Raw genomic sequence first — 22,762 nt, 5'->3', positions numbered from 1 at the left:
TATTCTCTCCTAGTAAATCTTTTTTTTGTAGTTTTTGTTTTGTTTTGTTTTGAAATTCAATTTGATAATGTATCACTTATGTAGTTACAGATATTAATGAATACTCACACAGGAAATAAATATAAACCACCGACATCTCAAGTGTGGCAAAGAAACTATTTCTAGTAGTAAACCAAATTAATCATATTCTAACAGGGTAATTTCAAAATCAAATGGTGGTTAAATGTAATTTGTTATACAATACATGTACTTTTTCATACATTGATTCCAATCCATGGTATTAGTTACTACAGTATGTTTTAAATACAACCTTTGTTACCTTTGATAACTATATCGATCAACATCCTCATCCCTGAGTATTGATTTTGTTTTTATACATTTTACTGGCCAAATCAGTGTCACTGCAACAATCATTGCAATGGGATAGACTGGAGCACAGTTTACTCTATCCGTATGTAAACAACTCTGTAAATAATTTGTTGGACTTTTCCATTGTATCATACTAATTAAATTCTTGCTAAAGAATACATGTCTTATTCTTAAAATGTCTTTTAAAACAAGCTAGAATCTAGAATGTTTGAGCATATTCTAATTATGAGGATGAACATTTAGTGTCACAGATAAAACAAAGGTAACCACTTTTAACCTGCCGTCCCAATAAAATAAATTAGGGATGGGCAATTAATCTGTCATTATATCAGTATCAGACCGATATCAAAATAATATATCGGTTTTAGCCAACATTTATTTTTATAATAGGCTAATTATGTTAAAAGTATTTTTTGAAAAAAGCCCTTTGTGATGATGAAGGCTGCAGATTATATCAGTGTTTCCTGGGAAAGCTTTCAAAAGGGTCAACAAGTTTAAACTTTTTGTTTAATTGTTTATGTTGGGATGTGGGCCAACATTTCCATTAACAGTGTATCCCTAGTTTTGGAATAAAGAGTCATTGCTTTTTTCAAATTCAGTGTTTTTTCAGAATGGACAAAATTATTATTATTTATTTTTAATACAGAATGAGATCAGAATCTCTAGGTCGTCCTCAGACGAGCCCTCCATCGTCGTTTCCAGTCATCCCGGTTCTCCAGACATCTGGCCAGTTCGTTGGTACTTTGCGCTCCTGCATCGCTCTTGAGTACATCCACATATGTTAGCGTGGGACGTCCTCGTGATCGATGCCCGTGTATTGGTTCCCAGAGCACCAGTTTGCTCTGGGAACCAATACAGAATCGACATCGTCGTATATCGGTTATTGGCCAAACACTTACCGGTAATTAGCGAGAATTACAGATCTACAGAGATGAATAAATACATCAAATTAATTCCCAAAAGCTGACAACGTGTCACGATGCGACGCAATGTGATGCATAAAATTGGGGACTTAAGTGGTTAATCAGGTTTTAGAAAGAGAGGCTATTCATAACATCACATGCTCGGTGTGCACGTGAAATGAACACCAGACACAGCATCATAGCAAAACACTTGAATATGGTTGTTGGACGTTTATGACATGACAAACTTTATTGAAAAGTCACTTTGGAGGAAGCTATGATATATCTGTTTATATATGACTGCAGGCAGCTAACTATTTATGAAAATAAATGATGAGTTTAATTCAAAAAATGAAATATCCACAGTTGACTGCTGCTCATACAAAATTACTGCTGGCACGTACTGCTTGTAAAATGTACCCTACCATAAGTTAATAATAACTTTCAGTCATTCATTCATAACTTTCATTCATTCTTACAAAAGGGTTAAGGTTAGGACATGTGATTGTTTGCATTTCTTACAGAGATTCTTTCTCAAAATGGATATGTGGTGTTTTTGGAACGAAACCTTGTGATTTTGAATATGGTTAGTGCCACGATGGATGGCCCAGGAGTAGAAACAGGTAAAAGATATTAGTATAGTTAGCCGCAAAGTGGCCATTCAGGGGTTCAAGGCTCTAGAGTCAGGGGTTTTCAACAGGTGGTCCGTGGACCACTGGTGGTCCGTGGAAGTATTGCATGTGGTCCCTGACCATTCATTTAGTAATGTAGGATTTGTTGATTTTTAAAAATGTCTTTCCACTAGTGTTGATAAACAGTGAACTGAATTACCTGGTGACCTACAGTATATGATGACCGTCCATGTAGTCATTTTACTGACAAGTTGGAGGTCAAGAAATTCAACAGAAGAGTTAGAATCTCAAGAGGGGGAAGTCACCGGATTGTCTGGTTGAGTCATTATTAATAATTTATTAGGAAAGTATAGTCAATGGACCATTGGTTGAGAAACAGTGGGATGTATTCACATGGGATGCATTGCATAGCAAATTAGCAAGTGTTACAAAAGCACAAATCTTAGCCCATATCCCCACTCAAGACAACTAGTGGTCCCCAGGTTGATTCTAAGTCAGGGTGGTGGTCCATCGTTCACAATCAGTTGAAAACCCAGTATGGCAGCTTCTGACTCCTGTAAAATAACTAACAAGATTCATGTTTTCATTGCATGACGATCAATCAGACTCATTCATTTATGACCATTTGAAGCCAGCAGTTTTTTTTCCCCCAGGCTAGAAAACATTGCCTTCAGTTCACTAACAACGAAGGGGGTCTTCAGAGGTAAACATTTCCAAAATTGATCTCATTAGATATAGGACCAAATTAAATTACGCTATAGACGTCTGTAATTTTCTTTCATTGAGCTGGTTAGTTAATTACCTCATACAGTATAATAAACTCCCAAACCAGACAGCACCCCTAGTGACATTACATAACAACCCATGGATGGAGATAAGAAAAGATAGTGAAGTTAATTGAAAATAAAAGCAGGCTGATTTCATGGCCTTTCCTGACAGTGTCTTGCAGATTCCTGGGCATGAGGCCTGGGCTGCTGGGGATGAAGGAAAATGTATTATGTAGCCTAAGATTTAGACTCTCGTAGATGTGTTTATCGATTTCGGTAAATAGGCCTACATCTACGACAGTCTACTCTAAACGAAATCTTAGGCTACATAATTATTAGGCTATATGTATTCATTATGCACACGCTGCTGGTGCTTGAAGACCGCCAGTGTCCCCTGGTGGATATTATAATGTATGCTCCATGGGGCCACTTTGGACCAAAATGTTTCAGGGAAGGTGGAGTGATAGTTACAGCCAGGGTAGTAATACAACAATACATCTAAATCACGTTTTGCAGATCCGGGACTAGATCCAGAGTTATACAATCCGTATCCAACTCTATGGGAACAATAACATTGCGGCACAACCGGAAACTGTAGGCGGACTTATATAGGAGGGACTCTAGCACCAGGTTTTTTTTTCGCACGCGCGATAATTATTTACACAGTGTACTGTGTTACTACTGTACTGTACTGAACACAGTCAATTAACTTGTGCCTTGTGGTATGAGTTGGCACATCCAGAGTGGTGGTGGACACTGCTGCGAGTGAAACTTCACAAGATCAAACAAGAACAGTCATGGCGGCGCAAACCCGTGCCCTCGTTTCAGGCAAGTGGCTTGCTGATGCGATTAAAAACAATCTTACCGGACCCAAACTCCGAATTCTCGACACGTCTTGGTATCTGCCCAAACTGAAACGGGACGCAAAGGCTGAATTTGTGCAAAAGCACATATCGGGCTCTTCATTCTTTGATATTGATGAATGCTCCGATAAGAACAATCCGTTTGATCATATGCTCCCAACTGCAAAACACTTTGCGGAATATGTCGGAGACCTGGGTATCGGCGACGACACGCACGTAGTCGTGTATGACACCAGCGACTTTGGGTCATACAGTGCGCCCCGCTTGTGGTGGATGTTTCGACTTTTTGGACACGATCTGGTTTCGGTTTTGGACGGTGGCATGAAGAACTGGCTGGCCGACGGCCATCCGCTGACGTCAGAATACACCAAGCCGGTGCGCAGAGAGTTCAAGGCCAGCGTCAACAACCTGTCATGGGTCAAGACCTATGAACATGTCCTGGAGAACATCCAAGCCAAACGGGTTCAAGTTGTGGATGCCAGGTCTGCTGGCAGATTCAGGGGAACTGAGCCAGAGCCTAGAGATGGTAATTAAAAGCAACTAAATTTAATAATAATAATTATACAAATATTATTGTTATTTATTATAAACCATGGGGTCCCCAGCTAAATGATAGTTTGGAACTTATGGGTCTGTGACTGTAACTCTGAGAGTGTACAACTGGTACACTTTGTACACCCTCAGAGTTAAATTAACATTGATTTAAGTTATAAATTGGGGTCTCAGAGATAGAAATGACATTAAATGGGGGTTCGTAGACTAATGGGGTCCTTGACATTAAACGGGTTGAGAATCACTGCTAGAGCCGTAAAAATCTTCTCTTATGGCATATCTTTTCAAATGGGGGTCCGCAGGTTAATTAGTGTCATTTTGGGGGTCCTTGACATGAACAAGTTTGGGAATCGTATCTCTGCTTCACTCTCTCTATCTCTCTATCTCTCTCTCACCAGACACTCTACCAGGCCATTTCCCCGGTGCTATAAGCATGCCCTTCACCACATTCATGGATCCATCTGGGAAGGAGCTGGGACTAGAGGACCTCTCCAGACTATTTAAGGAGGCAGGCGTCGACCTTGAGCGGCCGTTCTGGACCAGCTGTGGTTCGGGCGTCACAGCGTGTCACGTTGTCCTGGCTGCTCACCTGCTCGGATATCCCGGAGTGTGTGTTTATGACGGCTCCTGGGCCGAGTGGTTCAAACGGGCGTCTTCAGACCTTGTCATCTCAGAAGGCAAGGGAAAGCCGGTGTGAATGGCAGAGGAGAGGGGAAGAATACTGCTGGGCTGGACATGGCAAGACATGCCACGTTTGTTGCCAGTGTGGGATTCAGATTATTTAAAGACTTGTCACATGTGTTTCTGCAGTGCAACGCAGACTATACATCAGACTGTGGTGTGCTACAAGTGGAATATTAAAAATATAATGGGTAATAAATAATACTGTAATACAATTAAGGTACTACTAGTAAAGTCTCACAGAATAAGCCCAATATCTCATGGACTCTGATTGTCTGCACCTTGGCTACTAAAAGTGCCTGTTTCTATATGATTAAAATAAGTTACAATAAACTACTTGAGGTATTGTGTTTCGTTATTCTCACATTTAATGTAATTCCTCATCTTTTCTATGAATGCAATATGAAATTTGCATAGAGGTAACCAGTCTTGTGAGTCGTGTATAATACATTAACCAGAAGAGTAAATGTTTAGCTTTGTTGTGAGGTCAGTAGCAAGCAACCAGTAGTCCAAATTCAGTTATTATATATTTGGGGCAGCAGTGACCTAAGGGTTAGAAGAGTGCCCTTGTTGCCGAAAGGTGGCCGGTTCGATTCCCCGGACAGGCAGGAAAAATCTGGGCACTGAACCTACAGTGGAGCTGCTTAGTGGCCAACAGTATAAGACTGGTTGTACTGGTCAGCTCCCAGGCTTGAATGTGTGTGTCTGTGTGTTTCTATACAGTGCGTTGCTGAAAATGAGCACTTGTGCTCAGCTACCACCACCCTGGGTAAATAAAGGGGGCAAAAAAAGATTTCAATAGGCTTACCATAAAAAGGTATAAATGTAACCTGTTGTAGGCATTATTTGAAGGGCTTAACTGATCTGAGAACAGTTTGCCACTGAATTCAGTTCAGTGCTGCTTATTATACATTTACAATTACACCCAATTGTATGCATAGTGACTGATTCAGATATCCAACTTCCATGTCTGGTGTTTTTAAAACGTTTGAAGTTAAGATATAAAAGTGGGTCCACAATCACTTTGTATGTTTATGTAATAACAACACGTCACTACTGTGGAAAATCCTTGACATGTATTCTACTTGGACGGATGACTGACAGCAGAACATTTTAGGGTGCTGACGCAGAGCAAATCCAAAACCAGTTTAATCCGGTTCCGATGCCAGTTTTAGGGGGTCTGGCAAGATGCCTGATTTTCAACAGTGAATATTATTTTATTTTAGGATTCGTAATAATGTGATGGCGATACGTTCAGCTGATATTATTTTGTATATCTGATACTGTGGCTCAAGCAGGGAGTACGGACATAGACTATTATTTCAAAAATGGAGAATAAAGGGATCCATTTTGAATGTGTCTTCGCTGAAATTCGCATCTATTAGCTGCATGCCGTACACCTCACCTCATCCTGGATAGGCGAGGACGTTTTATTCTTAGTTGCTATGTCCACCATGGGGGGTTAATTATTCACTTCGCCTTCATTTCTATTATTTGGTCACCTATTGGTTACAGTGCAATCACAGTGACTGTAATGAAAATGGCGTGTATTATATTACAGTATAATGGGGTATGTCGAGATTATGTCACCTTTTTGGGGCGTCATCAAAGAAGTAAGCAACATAAACGGTCATAGATGGCTTTAAATAGCCGAAGCGCCACAACAAAGATGGCCGTCAACACTTGACACTTATAAAGCTGTCCGCAGAAATGCCTGAAGGTCCTGAGGAAATAAACAAATTGGGGTCCTTCTTTCGGTTCTATATGCTAACAGGCAGAGCGGTATTGGACTCGCATTGTTTTATACAAAGTGCGGTAGATTGTAACAAATACAACCAAATATCCATACATTTTAGCCTCGAAATAAATGTTAACACCGTATTTTTAATTGTTCGTTCACTCACGCCACAATTGGACTAGTAGTAGGTTTGTTTTGATCATCAAACGGGTGTTTTTTTCGTTGGGTTGTCCGCTGTTAGCATTAGCAAATAACGCTAGCGAGACAAACGAGCTAGCGTGTTAGCTCGTCTATAAGCCACCCCATACTCCACTCCGACCCGTTTTAACATTACCCACCGGTGTTTGACAAATTACATTTACGGTAAGTATATTTAAATGGATTTTTGTTGTACATTATTGAACGTCAGTAGTTAACCTGAATGTTTTTTTGTGCAAACTTTTACCGTTAAAGTGTGCTTCGTAAATAAAGCAGTGGGTTTGCATAACGTTGCCGCCCAATAAAAACACGATTTCAATTGTATTTCTCTTGCCCAAATTAACAAAGTTAACGTTATGGTCCAGGGGAAATCATGTGTCCGCGGTTTTTTGTTTTGTTAAATTAACGTTAGAGTAAATGAATGACCCCAGCGATCATCAACAGGTGGTCTTCATACGTCTTTAAACTTGATTGATTGAAAATGTTATTTCACAGTATGCAGAATCATGGGTACATTTCTAACTTGTCAATACAAAAACCGTTACTGTGGACGACACCATTATAAACCATTACACTTGTTTACAACGGGGTCCACCATTTTCAATTCATCAGAACAGTGCTTTTCAACCAGTGGTCCGGGGACCACCAGTGGTACTTGAGGGGGTTCCAGGTGGTCCCCAACTAAACGAGAGTTGGTAACCAAATGGACCCTTAACTCTTGAGAGTGTAAAATGAAACCAAATGTGTCAATTTGGTTTCATTTACACACAATTTCAGAATGTAGAAGAATTGTTCTTTTGATGAACGCTTGCCTGTTATCTCCCCGTAATGATACCAACATCAATACAGCATGTTTTGTGTGTCTCAAATTCAGAATAAATAATGGGCCTCGATATGAAAAAGGTTGAAAACCACTGCATCCGAACATTTAGAGACATCCAAATAAATATACACATCTATAAAATAAAATAAATAAAACATACAGTGGGAGGACTAAGGGCCGATTCATACTCCTATTTTAGAGCCGAATAAAAGTCGGTTCGGCTCTGTAGAGCCTACAATGTGACGTCATTTGAGGTTCGGAGGGGCGGGTACCGTCCTAAAGTCGGCTCTTCGGTGCTACTGAAAATGTATGACGAGCCGAAATCATTTCTGCACTACAGCGCCGATACAGCGGTAAAATAGGAGTATGAATCGGCCCTTACGACTACCACATTATCCCATGTACATTCTGTTCAGAATATTTACTGTTTTGATTTTGTTTTGTTTTCCCACAAGGAGGCGTTGATGAGCAGCAATGTCTGGCATCGCTCTTAGCAGACTGTCTCAAGAACGCAAAGCCTGGAGGAAAGACCACCCCTTTGTAAGTAGTGTCTGAAGCTATATAATGTAACTTCACTGATGCCACAATGAAAATATTCTTAATATTGTCATCATTACTAAACGGACTAATCAAGGCCCATTATTTAGTCAGCATTTGAGCCGCGGACCACCATTTGATGACATTTAGCCTCAGACCCAGAACTAAAGAACATTTTGTTATCGTTGACGTTGACACACAATTCCATGCTGTTGGCAAAAGATCAAAATGGCAATTCTTCTACATTCTCTAATTGTGTAGACTTCTTGTAAATAAAGTTTAAATAAAGTTAAACAATAATGTAACTCTTGAGAAAACCACTGGACTTAACAATAGACAAACTATTAGCATAATGCGTTCATATAACACTGACATGACAAAAACACAGGGCACATTAACAATCCAATGTGCTTTTATCTGTCCACTAATGCAGGGGTTCGTTGCTGTACCGACCAAGAATCCTGATGGCACCATGAATCTAATGAACTGGGAGTGTGCCATCCCAGGAAAGAAAGGAGTAAGTCTAAGAGGACATTGCATACTTGTCCTTACTCCTTAATATCTAATCGAGTGGTTTGCAACCTTTTGAATGAAACCACAATGGAAAATTGTGGTCAGGTCTGGGCCTGTAGACAAATTCAGACATATAAACACCTGGCAAAGACCGCTTCTGAGCTGCAAAAGGCCAGGACCACATTTTGCCATGACACACAACAGACTAACAAGGAGAAAATGATACCAGCCATGCTGGTGCGTCTGTAATAAACGCGTTACTGCAAAGATGTACAAGTTTGTCATATTCAGCCTGACTGACATCGTGTTTATTTCATACTTGCACTACAATTCTAAAGTTCAAAGTTGTCACGCATTCACTCATGTAGTGTTCTGTAAATCGTAGCCCACTCTCATCCCTCAAAACGACTGTGTACTACTGTGACTGTCCATGATTTGAATTGAGCAGTGACTAATCCCACATTTGTTAAACAGACCCTATGGGAGGGAGGCCTGTACAAACTCAGAATGCTGTTCAAAGATGACTACCCCTCTTCGCCGCCTAAATGTGAGTTCTTCTAAATAATGGGAAGCAAAGTTTTTTGTTTTTTTTTGTCATGTCCTTGATTTTACTTTGTGTTGTACAAAACGGCCATAATAACCCTTCCTGAATTTGCACTGGTTCTGTAGCTTGAGCCGGACTCAATCCTGAAATAGTGGTGGAATTTGTAAACTTGACATCTGGTGAAAGATAGTTTCTATTCTAACCTCAGAGGCATTCCACTATACTGGGTATCACTGGAAAAAGCATTACGTTTCATGAGCATGAAGCTTGTGACCAGGGCTTAAAGTTCTCAGTCCTGGCTTGTGACGCTTGTGACGCTGGATGATGTTGAAATAATTTGTTTGCAAATGTGACATACATTTTTTTGGAGAGTAGATAATATATTACAATGATACGTTGACCAGTAAGTCAAAGACTTGTGATTTACTTTTCAAAGGTTACTTATGGCCCCTACACACTGTAGGAGTTTTAGAGTTGTCTGCGAGTCATCAGATCGTTATGTATTTCACACTACAGGAGTCTTTTTTTTTTAAATCGACTGTCATTATATCGGCTTTCACACTAAACGATTGGTCGCCGACTTGGCATCACACAAGATGCGATCCAGACCCGATACATATAGGCTACATCCTTTTTTTTTAAAAATTCCTTCATTTTGACATCTCACGCACGTGCAGGATGCCGTGATACAAGTGCGAGATCGTCACAGGACGCGCCTCTCTCTCCGTGCATGCCACACACAGGAATAGCCAGGCTACACGGCGAAATGTTTGTGACGGCGTGTAGCCTACGTGGGCTGCAGCGAGACAGGACGTTAAATCTTGATTTTCATGAAATGACTCCATCTCTCTCCACACACACACACACACAGCACACGTGGTCCAAAAGTTTGCTCCGATGCGGTTTTATCAACATTATTCAAGTGAAATGAGTTGGTTTTATAGACTATTTAACAGCAACATTGGGCTAATATAGCTTGCATGTAGGCCTACGAAACAGAACAGGGATTTACCCAAGGAATAAAGGTTATATATTATCATCTGATCATCTATCGATACAGACGGACAGTAGGTGCGTTTCCATAAAGCCTTTTTTTTTGCGCATTAAGGTTCTTTCGCAAAATCTCCTGGATGGAAACACCTCAAAATGCGCATAAGTCTGCATTTTTCGCAAAAACACTTTTTCGCTAGAAGGTGGCCGATTTTGGGGCTATATCGAAAAAGTGAAATGCGCAAATGGGTTATGGAAACACTTGCGGAAAATATTTCTAATTAGAAAGCATTGAACTCGCATTATATCGCTTTTAACAGTTGGAAAAGAAAAAAACACACACGATGGTGAGTATAGTGGACTTGTGGAGTGATCGAACGGGAGGGTGGGTGGGATGTGGATACATAAATTATTAAATTTACACACTCGAGTCTCGAAGCCTCTGTCTGCAGGCTGAGGCTCTTTTGCTCTCCCCGGTGAGGGCGTTCGCCGTTGATCATGAAGTTAGATCGGTGATATTTCTCCTAAACAGCTCGGAACGAAACGGACGAGAGGAGACTAGTCAAAATGGAAATGTACTGTCAAGTCGCAGGGCAGGGGTCCCGATCGTCCCTGTACTTTGAAAACGAAACTATACCAGCCCCTGTCTAGACAAAAACACACGCTTATTTATTTAACAGACAGCCTGTTTGAAAGACAGCCTGTCCCAGTGGCCAATCTGGACAGCGGACTTCATGCAGACCAACGTGTGTGTGTGTGTGTGTGTGTGTGTGTGTGTGTGTGTGTGTGTGTGTGTGTGTGTGTGTGTGTGTGTGTGTGTGTGTGTGTGTGTGTGTGTGTGTGTGTGTGTGTGTGTGTGTGTGTGTGTGTGTGTGTGTGTGTGTGTGTGTGTGTGTGTGTGTGTGTGTGTGTGTGTGTGTGTGTGTGTGTGTGTGTGTGTGTGTGTGTGTGTGTGTGTGTCATGATCAAATAATCGTGTAAGATTATCCTGTAGTGTGTGTGATGCAGATGCTATCAGATTTCAGACATCAAACGGTAAAATAAATGTCATAATATGCGCCTCTCTGCGCGTCTCACTTGACTGGCAAAATAGCGCCATCTAGGCCTACTGCTTATTTAATATCTCCAAAGAAGCGCATTTTGTCAGTGGATGGAAACAAGAAAAATACGCTTCTTTTTTCGAATTACTTACTTATTCGCTTCCTATTTTCGAAATGTTTTGATGGAAACCTACCTACTGTCAGTGAGCACAGCTGTCCTGTGCTCTCATTGGCTGTAATACAGGACTTCTCTGGATGCGGTCGCAACCCATTTCATACTGTACGATGTCAGTCAGCGACAGAGCCAAATATCAACCCTGCTTGATATTCAGAAAAGGTCTTGATCGGCAAGGCGTTGGCGATCACTTTCATCGGCGCTATACGTTCTCGCAGAGCCTTTCACACACAGCGAGCAAAACCTCTACGATCAAAGCCCGATCTTGCGTCAGATCGGGAGTTTTGTCGGCGAGCGCCAAAAATGGTCCCCGACAGCATTATCGGAGCAAATATCGTGCAGTGTGTACGAGCCAGTAATGTCATTTTATTAGCCAGATGTTTTCACAGGCTGGATGGATCGTCTTTATTTCAAAGTGACCGAAAGATAAACTTAAGCTCACTTTGCAAATACTGCTGTAGGCAATCACAACTAGATTTTTTTGGTAAATGTTCTTTTTGTTTGTTCTTTTCTGACTTCTTTTCAGGCAAGTTTGAGCCACCAATATTCCACCCCAATGTGTATCCATCAGGCACTGTGTGTCTGTCTATCTTGGAGGAAGACAAAGACTGGAGGCCTGCCATCACTATCAAACAGGTGTGTGACCATCTCTTTCTCACTTAAACACATTTTGGACGGGAACCCCTTTTGGTGTTTTTGTTATACTTTAGCTATTGAAAAATAGCAGATCGAGTGCTGCGCTATGAACTTGTAGGTCTGTTGTAGGCCAATTACATATATTTTTTGGAAATATTGAGCACCCACTGATATAGAAACATGGGTATTTCAGAAAACTGTCATGATTTTAGAAGACATTTTTTTAATTTTGACGTCTGGCCTAAATGGGTTTTAACCACTGGCCTAACCACCGTATATGCTTGTAGAATAGGACAAACCCGACTAGAGTGCATATTCGGTGTGCTTTAGACGCTATTCCTGTAATCCCAGCGAGGGACTGTTTTTTTTTTTGTTTAGCCCTACTTCTGCCTGCTCCGGTTAGAGTTTTGCACACGCAATTTCGCCCGCACCAAAATGTAAGTGCTATTTAGGCGGCTTGCATAATCCTGTAGTATTAACTAAAACGGTACAAACACAAAACAAGCAGAGGGACAGAGGCCATTACCATGGACAGCAACACGGTTCGATTGGTTGGACTTAAAGCTTGACAATGGGTTATTAAATCCTGTTGGGAGCAACAAATGACGTTCTCTGCATTTGGCATAAGATAAATGTGTTCTATTTATGATATTTATCATATCGAGCTAAAGTGGAGCACGTCGTCGACCACACATGCTGCCGTTGCAATACACCCGTTCTATTGCAGGACGGTGCAGGATTTTGGCCTGCCCATTCCCACCCCCCCAATCAAAAACACTCCACTCTAGTAACATTTCAGTGTAGGCTGACAGGAAACGGGAGAGAGATGGGGGAAGACATGCAGTAAAGGCCGTGTCGGGCTCGGGAGTCGAACCCGCGGCACACTGCGACTGGATTACCAGTCGGGTGCCCAGACGGTTACGCCACCGCCTGGGCCCTATCTCCAGCTTTTAATGATGTTTTAAATTGCTTTACTTTGTCGTACAACAGTGTCACACAATAGCAAAAATAGCCGGTGTACAAGCTCACAAACTGTCCCAATTGACCACTTGCAGACCGCGGCCATCAGAGTTTGGAAGCGCTCGTGTTCAGTAAAGCAACGTCCTGCTGCCTCCTGCATTATGTGCAAATTAAAAACAGGTGTACCGTGGTACGCAGGGCAGTTGAGTGATATCTAACGAGCACTTCCAAACTGCAACACTAAGAAAAAATAATCACCTGCAAGGAAAGAAAATTGCTCATAACATGTCTGCAGATTTTTATGAAACAAACACTTAGAAACACAGAGGATAATTCAAGCTTTTCGTACAGCTGCAATGTTGGCGACTTTGACGTTGTTTAATACAATCAGATAGGACTTTTCTGTTTGGATGTATGGGCTGTCAATGAGAAATTGCACCTAGTTACCACCATAGACATATAAAGGTAGACGCCCTTTCCGGCTCTGGAACGTATGTGCTCAAGGGAGGGCAACGTTATCCGAGATTTCCTTGCGAAGCACCGCGGAAGCATGAGCGTGCGTCACAAAGCACATGTTCGGGTCCGATAAGTCCCAGAAAAGATGCGCTGTGATTGGCCAGTAATCACTTGAGTGGCAGCGTGAAGTAGCGTGCCTTCCACACTTCCGGCATACTTCCTCCCCAAGTGTAAATTGTTTTTCGTCCCTCTTTCGACACACATGGCTCCAACGAACTGCAGCGGCCAATGAGGCATCTACTTTTTTTAATATCTATGGTTACCACCCTGCCATTAACTCGTATGCCAAGATGGACATGGTGTGCCTATGGTCAATGAGATGCATTTTGAGCTTATAGAAAGTATGTTGAAAGTTAACCTTTTGTGAAAGTAGTGTGTCTGAGTGTTTTATAAACATTGAAATGTGTTAACAAGAGCTTGTGACTAATGGCTACATTGGATTTATTGGAACACAGGTCAAAAGTCACCGTTTTGGACATACAAGGTTTTGCCCGGTCCCAATGCAGGGCTCTAGTCTACAGTGTTGTCTAAAACACCAGTGTTCTGATAGGGGTGTGTTCTTAACCCATTTTGGACTGACCTCAAAATTTTAAAATATTCTTCTAAATCCTCCAGTTTTCTGAAATAAATATTTTCACGATTTTTCAAAAATAGCAGACCTACAAGCTTGTAGCGCGCCACTCGGTGGCGCGCTATGAGCTTGTAGATCTGCTATTTTTCAATAGCTAAATTATAACTATGTTTAAAACACCAAAAGGGGTTCCCGCCCAAAATGGGTTAATTGTGTTCAGGATGTCAGAAATATGTACTAACATAAGTCCTAGCATCAGCAGCTGGGCGTTAAGTGTGACATCTTACAGACATTCATACCAATACTGACAGACATGCAAAATTATCTAATTACAGCATTACTAGAAAAAGAAAACGGATATTCTTTTTGTTTACAACTATAAATGTAACTGCCAATTTTCCTCCTCACTTACTTTTGGTTCATGTCTTCGTGTTGAGGATTTACAGGCTTTGAATATAGTACTGAATTTCAGGTCTTTTCTAAGATTTCTTAACCTATTCTGGACGGGAACCCCTTTTGGTGTTTTAAGCATTGTTATACTTTAGTTATTGAAAAATAGCAGATCTACAAGCTCAGCGCGGCACCAAGTGCTGTGCTACGAACTTGTAGATCTGCTATTTTTTTATTTATTTTTCACTGATGTGGAAACATAGGTTTTTTAGAAAACTGTCAGCTGACCTCATACTCACAATTTACTCACAGGTTTGACAGCGCCATTACAAATAAAATAAAAAGACCACAGCCACTGAGTGGTAGCCTGGCTCCAGCTCCTGAATCACTAGCCACACCCATTAAAAAATCTGTTCTGAATCTGGGCGATTCAGGTCTGGACAGGACTCTATGGCAGCCTTGGTTGAAAATCTGATATCGTGGCTACGGCCAATCGGCGCCGTGACGTTAAATGCCCTATGATAAATAGTTTCTTTACATTATGTTTTAGAAACATCATCCAACATAGTTTACCGGCGTGTTTATTTAGTGCTCATTGACCGTGTTTGTTTGGTTTGCAACTGGATTAGCCACATTGACAACAATGTCATCTGCTTTGCTACTATTTTCATTGACTGCCGCTTTGGCAACGCCCATCCCAGAAATGTAAACGCTGTGGAAAGGGCTTTCAGTCTGAATAATGAAGTGAAATGAAAATTCAGACTTGAGTGGCTGACTGAGTGCATTGCTTTGGCAATGTAAACGTTTGTTTTCTCATGCCAATACAGCTCCTTTGAATTGAATTGAGTGGTGCAATTGAGTTGCACAACATAAAAGCAAGTCAATGTTTTTAACCAATTTTTGGGCAGATCTACAAGCTCATAGTGTGCCACCGAGTGGCGCGCTACGAGCTTGTAGGTCTGCTATTTTTGAAAAATCGTACAAATATTTATTTCAGAAAACTGGATGATTTAGAAGATTTTTTTTTTTTTAAATGTTGAGGTCGGGCCTAAATGGGTTAAAACCACATGAACCATATAGCAAACCTATTCTGGGCATAATAAGCAAACATTGTGTAATAAAGGCAAACATTTGGGGAAATGATGTGAACATGTCATGGAAGTAGCAGATCTCGTCATTTGATGCACTCAATTATTAATGGATTTTATTATTTTAGTAACTGGACCTGTGCCCGTCGGCCACCAGCCTACTTGGGAACGATGCAAGTTGGGAACCTAGTATGCAATACCCATTGGCATGGCACCTGTTTTAACCGTCCGTCTGTGTCCCTTTTGTGCCCATATAATGGAGATCTCTGTGTCTGTCTGTCTACCTGTGTCTGAAGAGTGCAAACTGACTGTGAAAAGTGTACTGGTTAAGTGATCAAATGGAAGGTGTGGTAGCGTGTATCTGACCGACTCGAGGCTTGGGCACTGTCAAATTTGAAGTCGGTGGGGCGAACGGTTCTCAAGTTACGTGGATTACAGACTTGCATACATACACACACGTAAGGAGACGTGGTGCATTTATTGTAAGATGGATTTTGCAGTTACAATTGAATCCATGAGGTGGCACTGTCGCTATGTAGACTACCTTCCCTGGGCCCTGCCATCTCTTCCAAAGTTAAAACTCAGAGAAAAATGAAGAGAATGTTGTGTTCGATCTGTCGAGCAAGTCTTTCTAAATGACACCCAAGGTGATGATGTTAATTGCTTTATTATTTTAAGCAGCTGCCTAATATCACATGGCTTGACAAAAAAAGAAAGCCTAGCTCTATCTTTAAGCTTTTTCAGAAAACTGTCAGGATGTAGAAGACATTTTTAGAATCTGATCTCAGGTCAAAATGGGTTAAATACCCAACCACAAGATCAACCACTCTGCCCGCTTTTGCGTGTCAAGCAAATGTATGTTGGAAACAGAAACTCAGCAAGGGCCTGAAATGGGTATGCATTTCTCTGCCAACAATACATGTATTAAACACTACTCCTTGGAAAGATACACGAAGGACGAAGATTCATGGTTGATAATTATGATAATATGAGAAGAGACTTCCGCTTCACAGAAACCTTTTTTTATTTTATTTTCTAAGACGGACACAAGTAAATCACCAATGCACATAGGTGGCCATACACGGGGACAGCTAGAACAACGAAACAATATTAAAAGAGGAAAGAACAGTAAGGACAGAGAAAACTAAATCGATATTTATATACAAATATACTACAACTCATGAGTCAGCAAAATATAATAATAGGATTTTTTTTTTTAAATCGGGCATACAAGAGATGTGACAGAATGGAAAGAGATTGAGAAAAGGAAGGGGGGGGATATTTGGTCCATTGTTTTTTTTTTTTACTGAACAAGGTCCCCTACAGATGAACACTGAGCCTGAAATTTACGCCTGAAATTAAAAAAATAACTTTTTAAAATGTCTTATTTTCTGAAAAGCCTCATGTATCTATATCAGTGGTTCTCAATATTTCATGTCGAGGACCCCAAAAAGTATATGTAATATGCCGCCGACCCTCATCTGAAAATGTGTTGTTCCAGGGACCCTCCAGAAGCAAAGATTTGAGTTAAAAACTGAAACATAGCGTGGCACTCTGTGCCGTGCTATGAGCTGGCAGATCTGCTATTTTTCAATAGCTAAAGAGCCTAAAGTATAACATAATGCTTAAAACACCAAAAGGGGTTCCTGCCCAAAATGGGTTAATACTTTTCACTCTTCTGACCTATGGAATTTGCTTGCTATAAAGCAGTGAACCATACAGTACATTGTAATGCTTAGCAACAGTAATCACTAGGGGTGTAAATAACAATATAGTAACTGCATCGATCGTAAATCGACGGCAACATTGACTTTGTATTGTTTCGTATCATTTTGCAATGCAAATAATCTGTATCGAATCGGTTTGCAATGCAAATAATCGATTGTATCAATACTAAGTAAGTACTTATGCGTTCGCTACACTTGGTTTATGTGTTGTTCAAATATAATGTCTATGTATTTGCCAGTGAATCACTGTTTACTTTATATCCATATTCATACATTTTACCTTAAAAAAACCCTGCACTATCCACATGTTTCTCACAGATTTTATTTCTTTGCTAAATAGTTACTATATCCATTTTAAATCATTGAATCGTATCGTCATAATGACCCAATATCGTATCGTCAACCATATATCGTGATATGTATCGTATCGCTGTTCAAATGTATCTTACCCCTAGTAATCACTAGCAGTGTAGCGTTTATATTATGAATATTTTGCAAGAAGGCAAATTATTTATCACCAAAACAAAGGTGACAAAAACTGAAAGGTTATCTAAACACACGTCCATCTAATTTTGTTTGCATTCTTGTGGTCAAATGTATGTGTAGGAGAATCTGAAAAGGGTGTCCGTTAACAGTGAGTGTCATGTGCCTGCAATATGCATTTTCAGATCCTGTTGGGTATCCAGGAGTTGCTGAATGAGCCCAACATCCAAGACCCAGCACAAGCAGAGGCTTACACAATTTACTGGTCAGTGTCTGTCTGTATTTTTGAAATGATGGTGTCATGGCTTTAAATGTTACATACTGTGGAAATGCATGCGTACTGATCGCTATAGCAGTAATGGTTTGTTCTCTCTGTAAATCTGAAAAAGAAGCTAGCTTCTAAAAGGGATCATACTAAACATTACACGACATGTTTACTTACTAACATTTAGCAGATTCTAAAATGCACTTGGGACATGTTTTGTGTTTCAGTCAGAACAGGATGGACTATGAGAAGAGGGTCCGGGCACAGGCCAAGAAGTTTGCCCCCACATAGAGAGGAGAGCTGACCTTAAACCCGCCTGAACAGATATGGGTAATGAGCAGAAGACAGGCAGCACCTAAAGGACCACTCCAATAAGAATCCACCATTTTCATTGTGCTATTTTACCATTATACAGGAGTTACGTCAATCTGTTTTCAAGGATGGACAATTTATTGAGGTCCTGTTGTTACCCATGTTCTAGAATCACAAAAGTCTGCATTTCAAAATCCTAAATGCTTAAAACGTTTTCTGATTCTAGAAGTCTTATCAGCGTGGTTACTGCTATTATAACTCTTGTATAATGCAGAGCTCTGGCTTCACCGACCGTGAGTCTTCTCATGCTCACTCATGGCTCCATTGCTGTAACCATAGAAATAAGAGACAAAATCACGACCTCTTATTTGTATGGGACAAGTCAGCTTTCACACAACCAGATACTGACCATTGTGGATAGAAGCCCCTTCTTGGCTTCTGAAAAGTTGTTTTGCTTCTTTTTTTCTTCTTCTTCTTCTTTTTGGCACTTGGCAGGAAGGGTGGTGTTAGCACCTTGTAGGTTTTTGTAAGTGTGCTTTTGAGCAGTGTCGGCAAACCTTCTCCCTTTTTGACGTTACGCAGATTATCCCATTCATCGGTTCATAACCTCAATAGACTCACGTGGATTTATTTTCCGGTTCAGTTAACGTGATTCAGACCTTTTTCATTGCTGCGCACAAAGTGGAAATCCAATTCCATGTTTTATTTTCATATTTAGACAGAAACTAGAAGATACAGTATGTCACACAGATGATTTAAAAAATAATAATAATCTAACTTCACCGGGCACATTTAAACAAGCCTCCGAACTCCTCAACTGTACTTTATGTAGGCATATGGGAATGAATGGCTGTGGCTCTTAGGTTTGCTCTTAGGTTATTCTTTACCAGATATCTTTTCTCTTCTACTACCAGATCAGTCTTTCTTGTTAACAATATCTGCTTTGCTGGGTACATTTTGGAAGTGGCTCATGGAAGCCCACCAGCCACTGGCCCGTGAATGAAAACAAACTTCATGTCCTGCCTTGTTTATTATGTTCGATATAAACTATTCCCATCCCATACCTCACTCATTCACACACACACCGATCATATGCGATGCACAATGCTACAGGTGCATAATTCTACTATTGTGTAAACTGCAGTTTAAGGACATTCGGATACGATTTTTTTTGTTGGCGGATTCGAATGCCATCAATGCATTGAAAGGGACAATATCACATTTAATCGGAGCATTCAATGCTCCAGTAGACGCGTCTACTGACCTACCGCAACCGTCTCCTAGACGCGTCTACTGACCTACCGCAACTGTCTCCAGGGCGAAACGTTATATTGTGACGTTTTGGAGAAATTGCATTCTGCGTTGATGCATCAATGGCATTCGAAACGGGTGAATGTGTTCAGTATCCTGACTGTAAACATTGATCCTAAGGACCCAGGTGTTCAGTATCCTGACTGTAAACATTGATCCTAAGGACCCAGGTGATGCAATGTCTTCCCAAGATATTTAAAGTGACTAAAGAAAAGGGAAAAGATCAGTTTGGAGAAGCACTTAAATACCTTTAAGGGCAATACCAACTTGTTTTGACGTGTGGATTCTTTGTTACTTTGATTAGATTTCATTCCTTAAAACGGTTTGATCTTTTTCTGTTAGCTATATCGGCCTATATCTTAAAGAGCTGAAAAGCACTACAAATGTATCACACCTCATCAAAATGCTATTCTGATGCTCGTCTTCCATTGTGCCATAATCCATAAATTTAAATCCCAGGACCCATATGCATGTATTCATGGTGGATATGACTATGGCACATTGGACCAAATTATGAAATCTGACCATAAGAGCATTTTGATTTTTTTCTGTGAACTGTATAAAGGTTGACTTGGAGATGTTGAGAGGCACCAGACGCCAATAACAATTCTGAATAGGCTGATATAATAGAAACTGATGATGATGAAATATACCACTTTTAAGGAATTAAATCCTATCAAAAGAATTGTGACAAAGGATCCACACACGTCAAAGCCTGGTATGGTCCTGTAATTAAGGGATTAGCAATGTTATTGGGACCACACACACCCACACTGTACAATATCATCCATATTGGCATCCCAGACAAAATGTATAGCTTAGCTAGTAGTCAAAGCATTCATTGTAATTGTCTCGGGTCGTTCTGTGTGACGTGGTCAAGGGTGGATATTACCAGTTCCCTTAAGAGAATTGCCAACCCATGTTGTCCTTTCTGCCAAACCAAGACTGGGTCCAAATCTTGCTCTATTTTTATTTTTTTTTCCATTTCTTGCATTCGCACAATGTAGATTGAATTCAACTCACACAGTGATTACCAACATTTTACTTCTGCCCCCCCCTTGCATACTATACCATGTAATGCGCATTACTAAGTTGGCCAAAGTCAGCAAGGCATCTTTAGCTCTGTAAGTACAATGGAACAAAAATAATCATGGGTGCCACGAAGTGTTTGAAAGACTTTTTGTCTTTCACAGTTACAGTATATCATTTGAGGGGGAGGCAACATTGTTACAAATGTCAACAACAACAAAAAACACGTTACAAAATTGGGCTCACAAACCAGAATTTAGTTTTTTTTTTAAAATATATATATATATATATACTTAATGATGTACATAGCCTTTCACCTCTTTTCATTCATTCAGTTATATCATTCAGCAGCGTTTACAAATGATACACAGGCCTTTAAGCTCTTATTAATTAAATGTCAGCAATTGCACATGGCAATGAAACCATTTGGCTGAAGGATCCTCATTGGAATGGCCCCGCCCCCCTGCCCTTGACCAGCGAGGCAGAGTCAAATGCGCACCTCTGACGACATGAGTGCATGTACATAATATAAATACTGAAAAAAATTGGTGAAGTTATGTTTTATATTGTTTTAGCCAGTTGACATTTGTGTGTGGTATTAAAAGCAATGAACACAATAAATGTAATAAAATTGTGAAATAAAGTTGAATAAAAGAATTAAAATGTGCGTTTGTGGATTCTGCTACTTGTAGGCCTTTTGTTTTTTTCTTTTGTCTGGTAAAGTTACTCCCTGGTGTGTGTGGTAGGCTTGTACCGCGTGTAGGATACGTGCTGCAACGGTGACCGCTGACGAGGACTTTCTCCATCGCCTACTGTCAGTTGTCCAGGACGGTAGAGGCTGAGGCAGCCCTGCGTATCGCGTGGGGTCTTAATGAATCATTAATCCCATTTGTCCAACAGTGTGGGGTCAAGTTTCACTGCAGTAGCATCGGACAACAGGTTCTTCAAACGGGCTCGTTATCCTGCCACAGGTAAGTGAAGTGCATCTGGACCGAATATGTGCCAATTATAAAGTTAGACTGATTAGTGATTACTAGACACATTTGACAGCTTTGTACTATTTTTTTTTTTTTAGAGGAATGACGTTACATTTGTAGCTTTGTTTTGAGATGTCTGAATTTCAGGTGATCACCAAGGAAACGTTGTCTAAAATGTGGATCATTAAGTTATTTTGCGTTTAAATTATACCGAACCTGCAGCAGTGCATGCAATTGCGTTTTTCCCCCTCTCGCTTATAAGGTTGCAATCTGGTTATGTTTGTGGTGGCAAGCAATTGGCACCTCTTCAAACATGGTGAAATGTGTAAAGTAAACCATGATTTCAAAACACTGCGAAACCTGCTTTTCTGTGTGGTGACGTCACGTGCATTCGATAGAATTTTAACACCTTTCCTTTCCGTCATTTAGATCATATATATGCTTTCCTCTCGCTTCTCTTGCGGTTGAAGTATGGCTACACCCTCCCCCCTGGCCCTGGGCCAACACGAGACACAACCAACACTGGTTAGTGCCCTAAAAGGTTATTGCAGATTGTCTTAAGTGGGATTAAAGCCTATAAAACAAAGTTGTGTTATCTGTTGTTACTGTGTTTTACTGCTGCTGCTAATCTGACAGTCCTGTTATGATGTTGTGCGTCTTGTCCTTGTAGGTGATGAAGGTAGAATGTCCCATAGTGCCTCCCCTCTCTCTGCCTCACTATACTGAACTTGAATCCAGCTTCACTGCCCCACACTACAGCTACCACAGCTTGGGCCACTGTCTTCGAAACAACACATTTCCAGGTTACTATATCTTAAGCTTTTAAAGTTTCTGTTTATTAATCAGCCATGACAGCAAAATGATGTGTCCTGTCCCAAAGAAGAGCTCCATTGATTGAATAACAGAAATGTGGCAGCTTTGTGGACTGTAAGAAGTGATCCATATAATCTTTGACAACTAGACAGGAGGGTCTATGATCTCCACTTAACTCAAATGTTCATTTTTTTTTTCAGGAAATGAAAAATATAAAAATGTCAGGAAATTTTGAAAACAAAGCAATACTGCCTCATCAAAGTTGGTGTGACTTTATATTGTCAATTGTTTCTATGAGAGAGAGGGGGAAAGGTGGTGGAGTTAGCTAGACAGCTTTATTTGAGGGTCCAATGGAGTTAA

General features: G+C 40.5%; 2 protein-coding genes across 3 annotated transcripts; both read left to right on the top strand.

The window, feature by feature from the left end:
• Window positions 1–3,120: 3,120 nt before the first annotated feature.
• mpst (mercaptopyruvate sulfurtransferase) lies at window positions 3,121–5,124 on the top strand. Its single transcript, XM_079521527.1, has 2 exons — window positions 3,121–4,059; window positions 4,484–5,124. Exons 1-2 carry the CDS (start codon window positions 3,468–3,470, stop codon window positions 4,780–4,782), a joined length of 891 nt encoding a protein of 296 aa, XP_079377653.1. The 5' UTR covers window positions 3,121–3,467; the 3' UTR covers window positions 4,783–5,124.
• Window positions 5,125–6,481: 1,357 nt separating this feature from the next.
• On the top strand, window positions 6,482–21,279 carry LOC306937494 (SUMO-conjugating enzyme UBC9-like). Of its 2 annotated transcripts, XR_013791615.1 has the most exons (8): window positions 6,482–6,867; window positions 7,981–8,065; window positions 8,496–8,579; window positions 9,050–9,122; window positions 11,851–11,960; window positions 17,881–17,960; window positions 18,188–19,710; window positions 19,754–21,279. XR_013791615.1 is itself a non-coding variant. In XM_079521302.1 (7 exons), exons 2-7 carry the CDS (start codon window positions 8,000–8,002, stop codon window positions 18,249–18,251), a joined length of 477 nt encoding a protein of 158 aa, XP_079377428.1. In that variant the 5' UTR covers window positions 6,482–6,867; window positions 7,981–7,999; the 3' UTR covers window positions 18,252–21,279. The 2 variants fall into 2 exon arrangements, 1 of the variants encoding a protein (XP_079377428.1); XM_079521302.1 differs by having other exon boundaries at window positions 18,188–21,279.
• Window positions 21,280–22,762: the final 1,483 nt, after the last annotated feature.

This window comes from Electrona antarctica (assembly GCF_951216825.1).
Source record: "Electrona antarctica genome assembly, chromosome: 14".
Taxonomy (NCBI): domain Eukaryota; kingdom Metazoa; phylum Chordata; class Actinopteri; order Myctophiformes; family Myctophidae; genus Electrona; species Electrona antarctica.
This window is presented reverse-complemented; position numbering and strand designations above follow the sequence as displayed.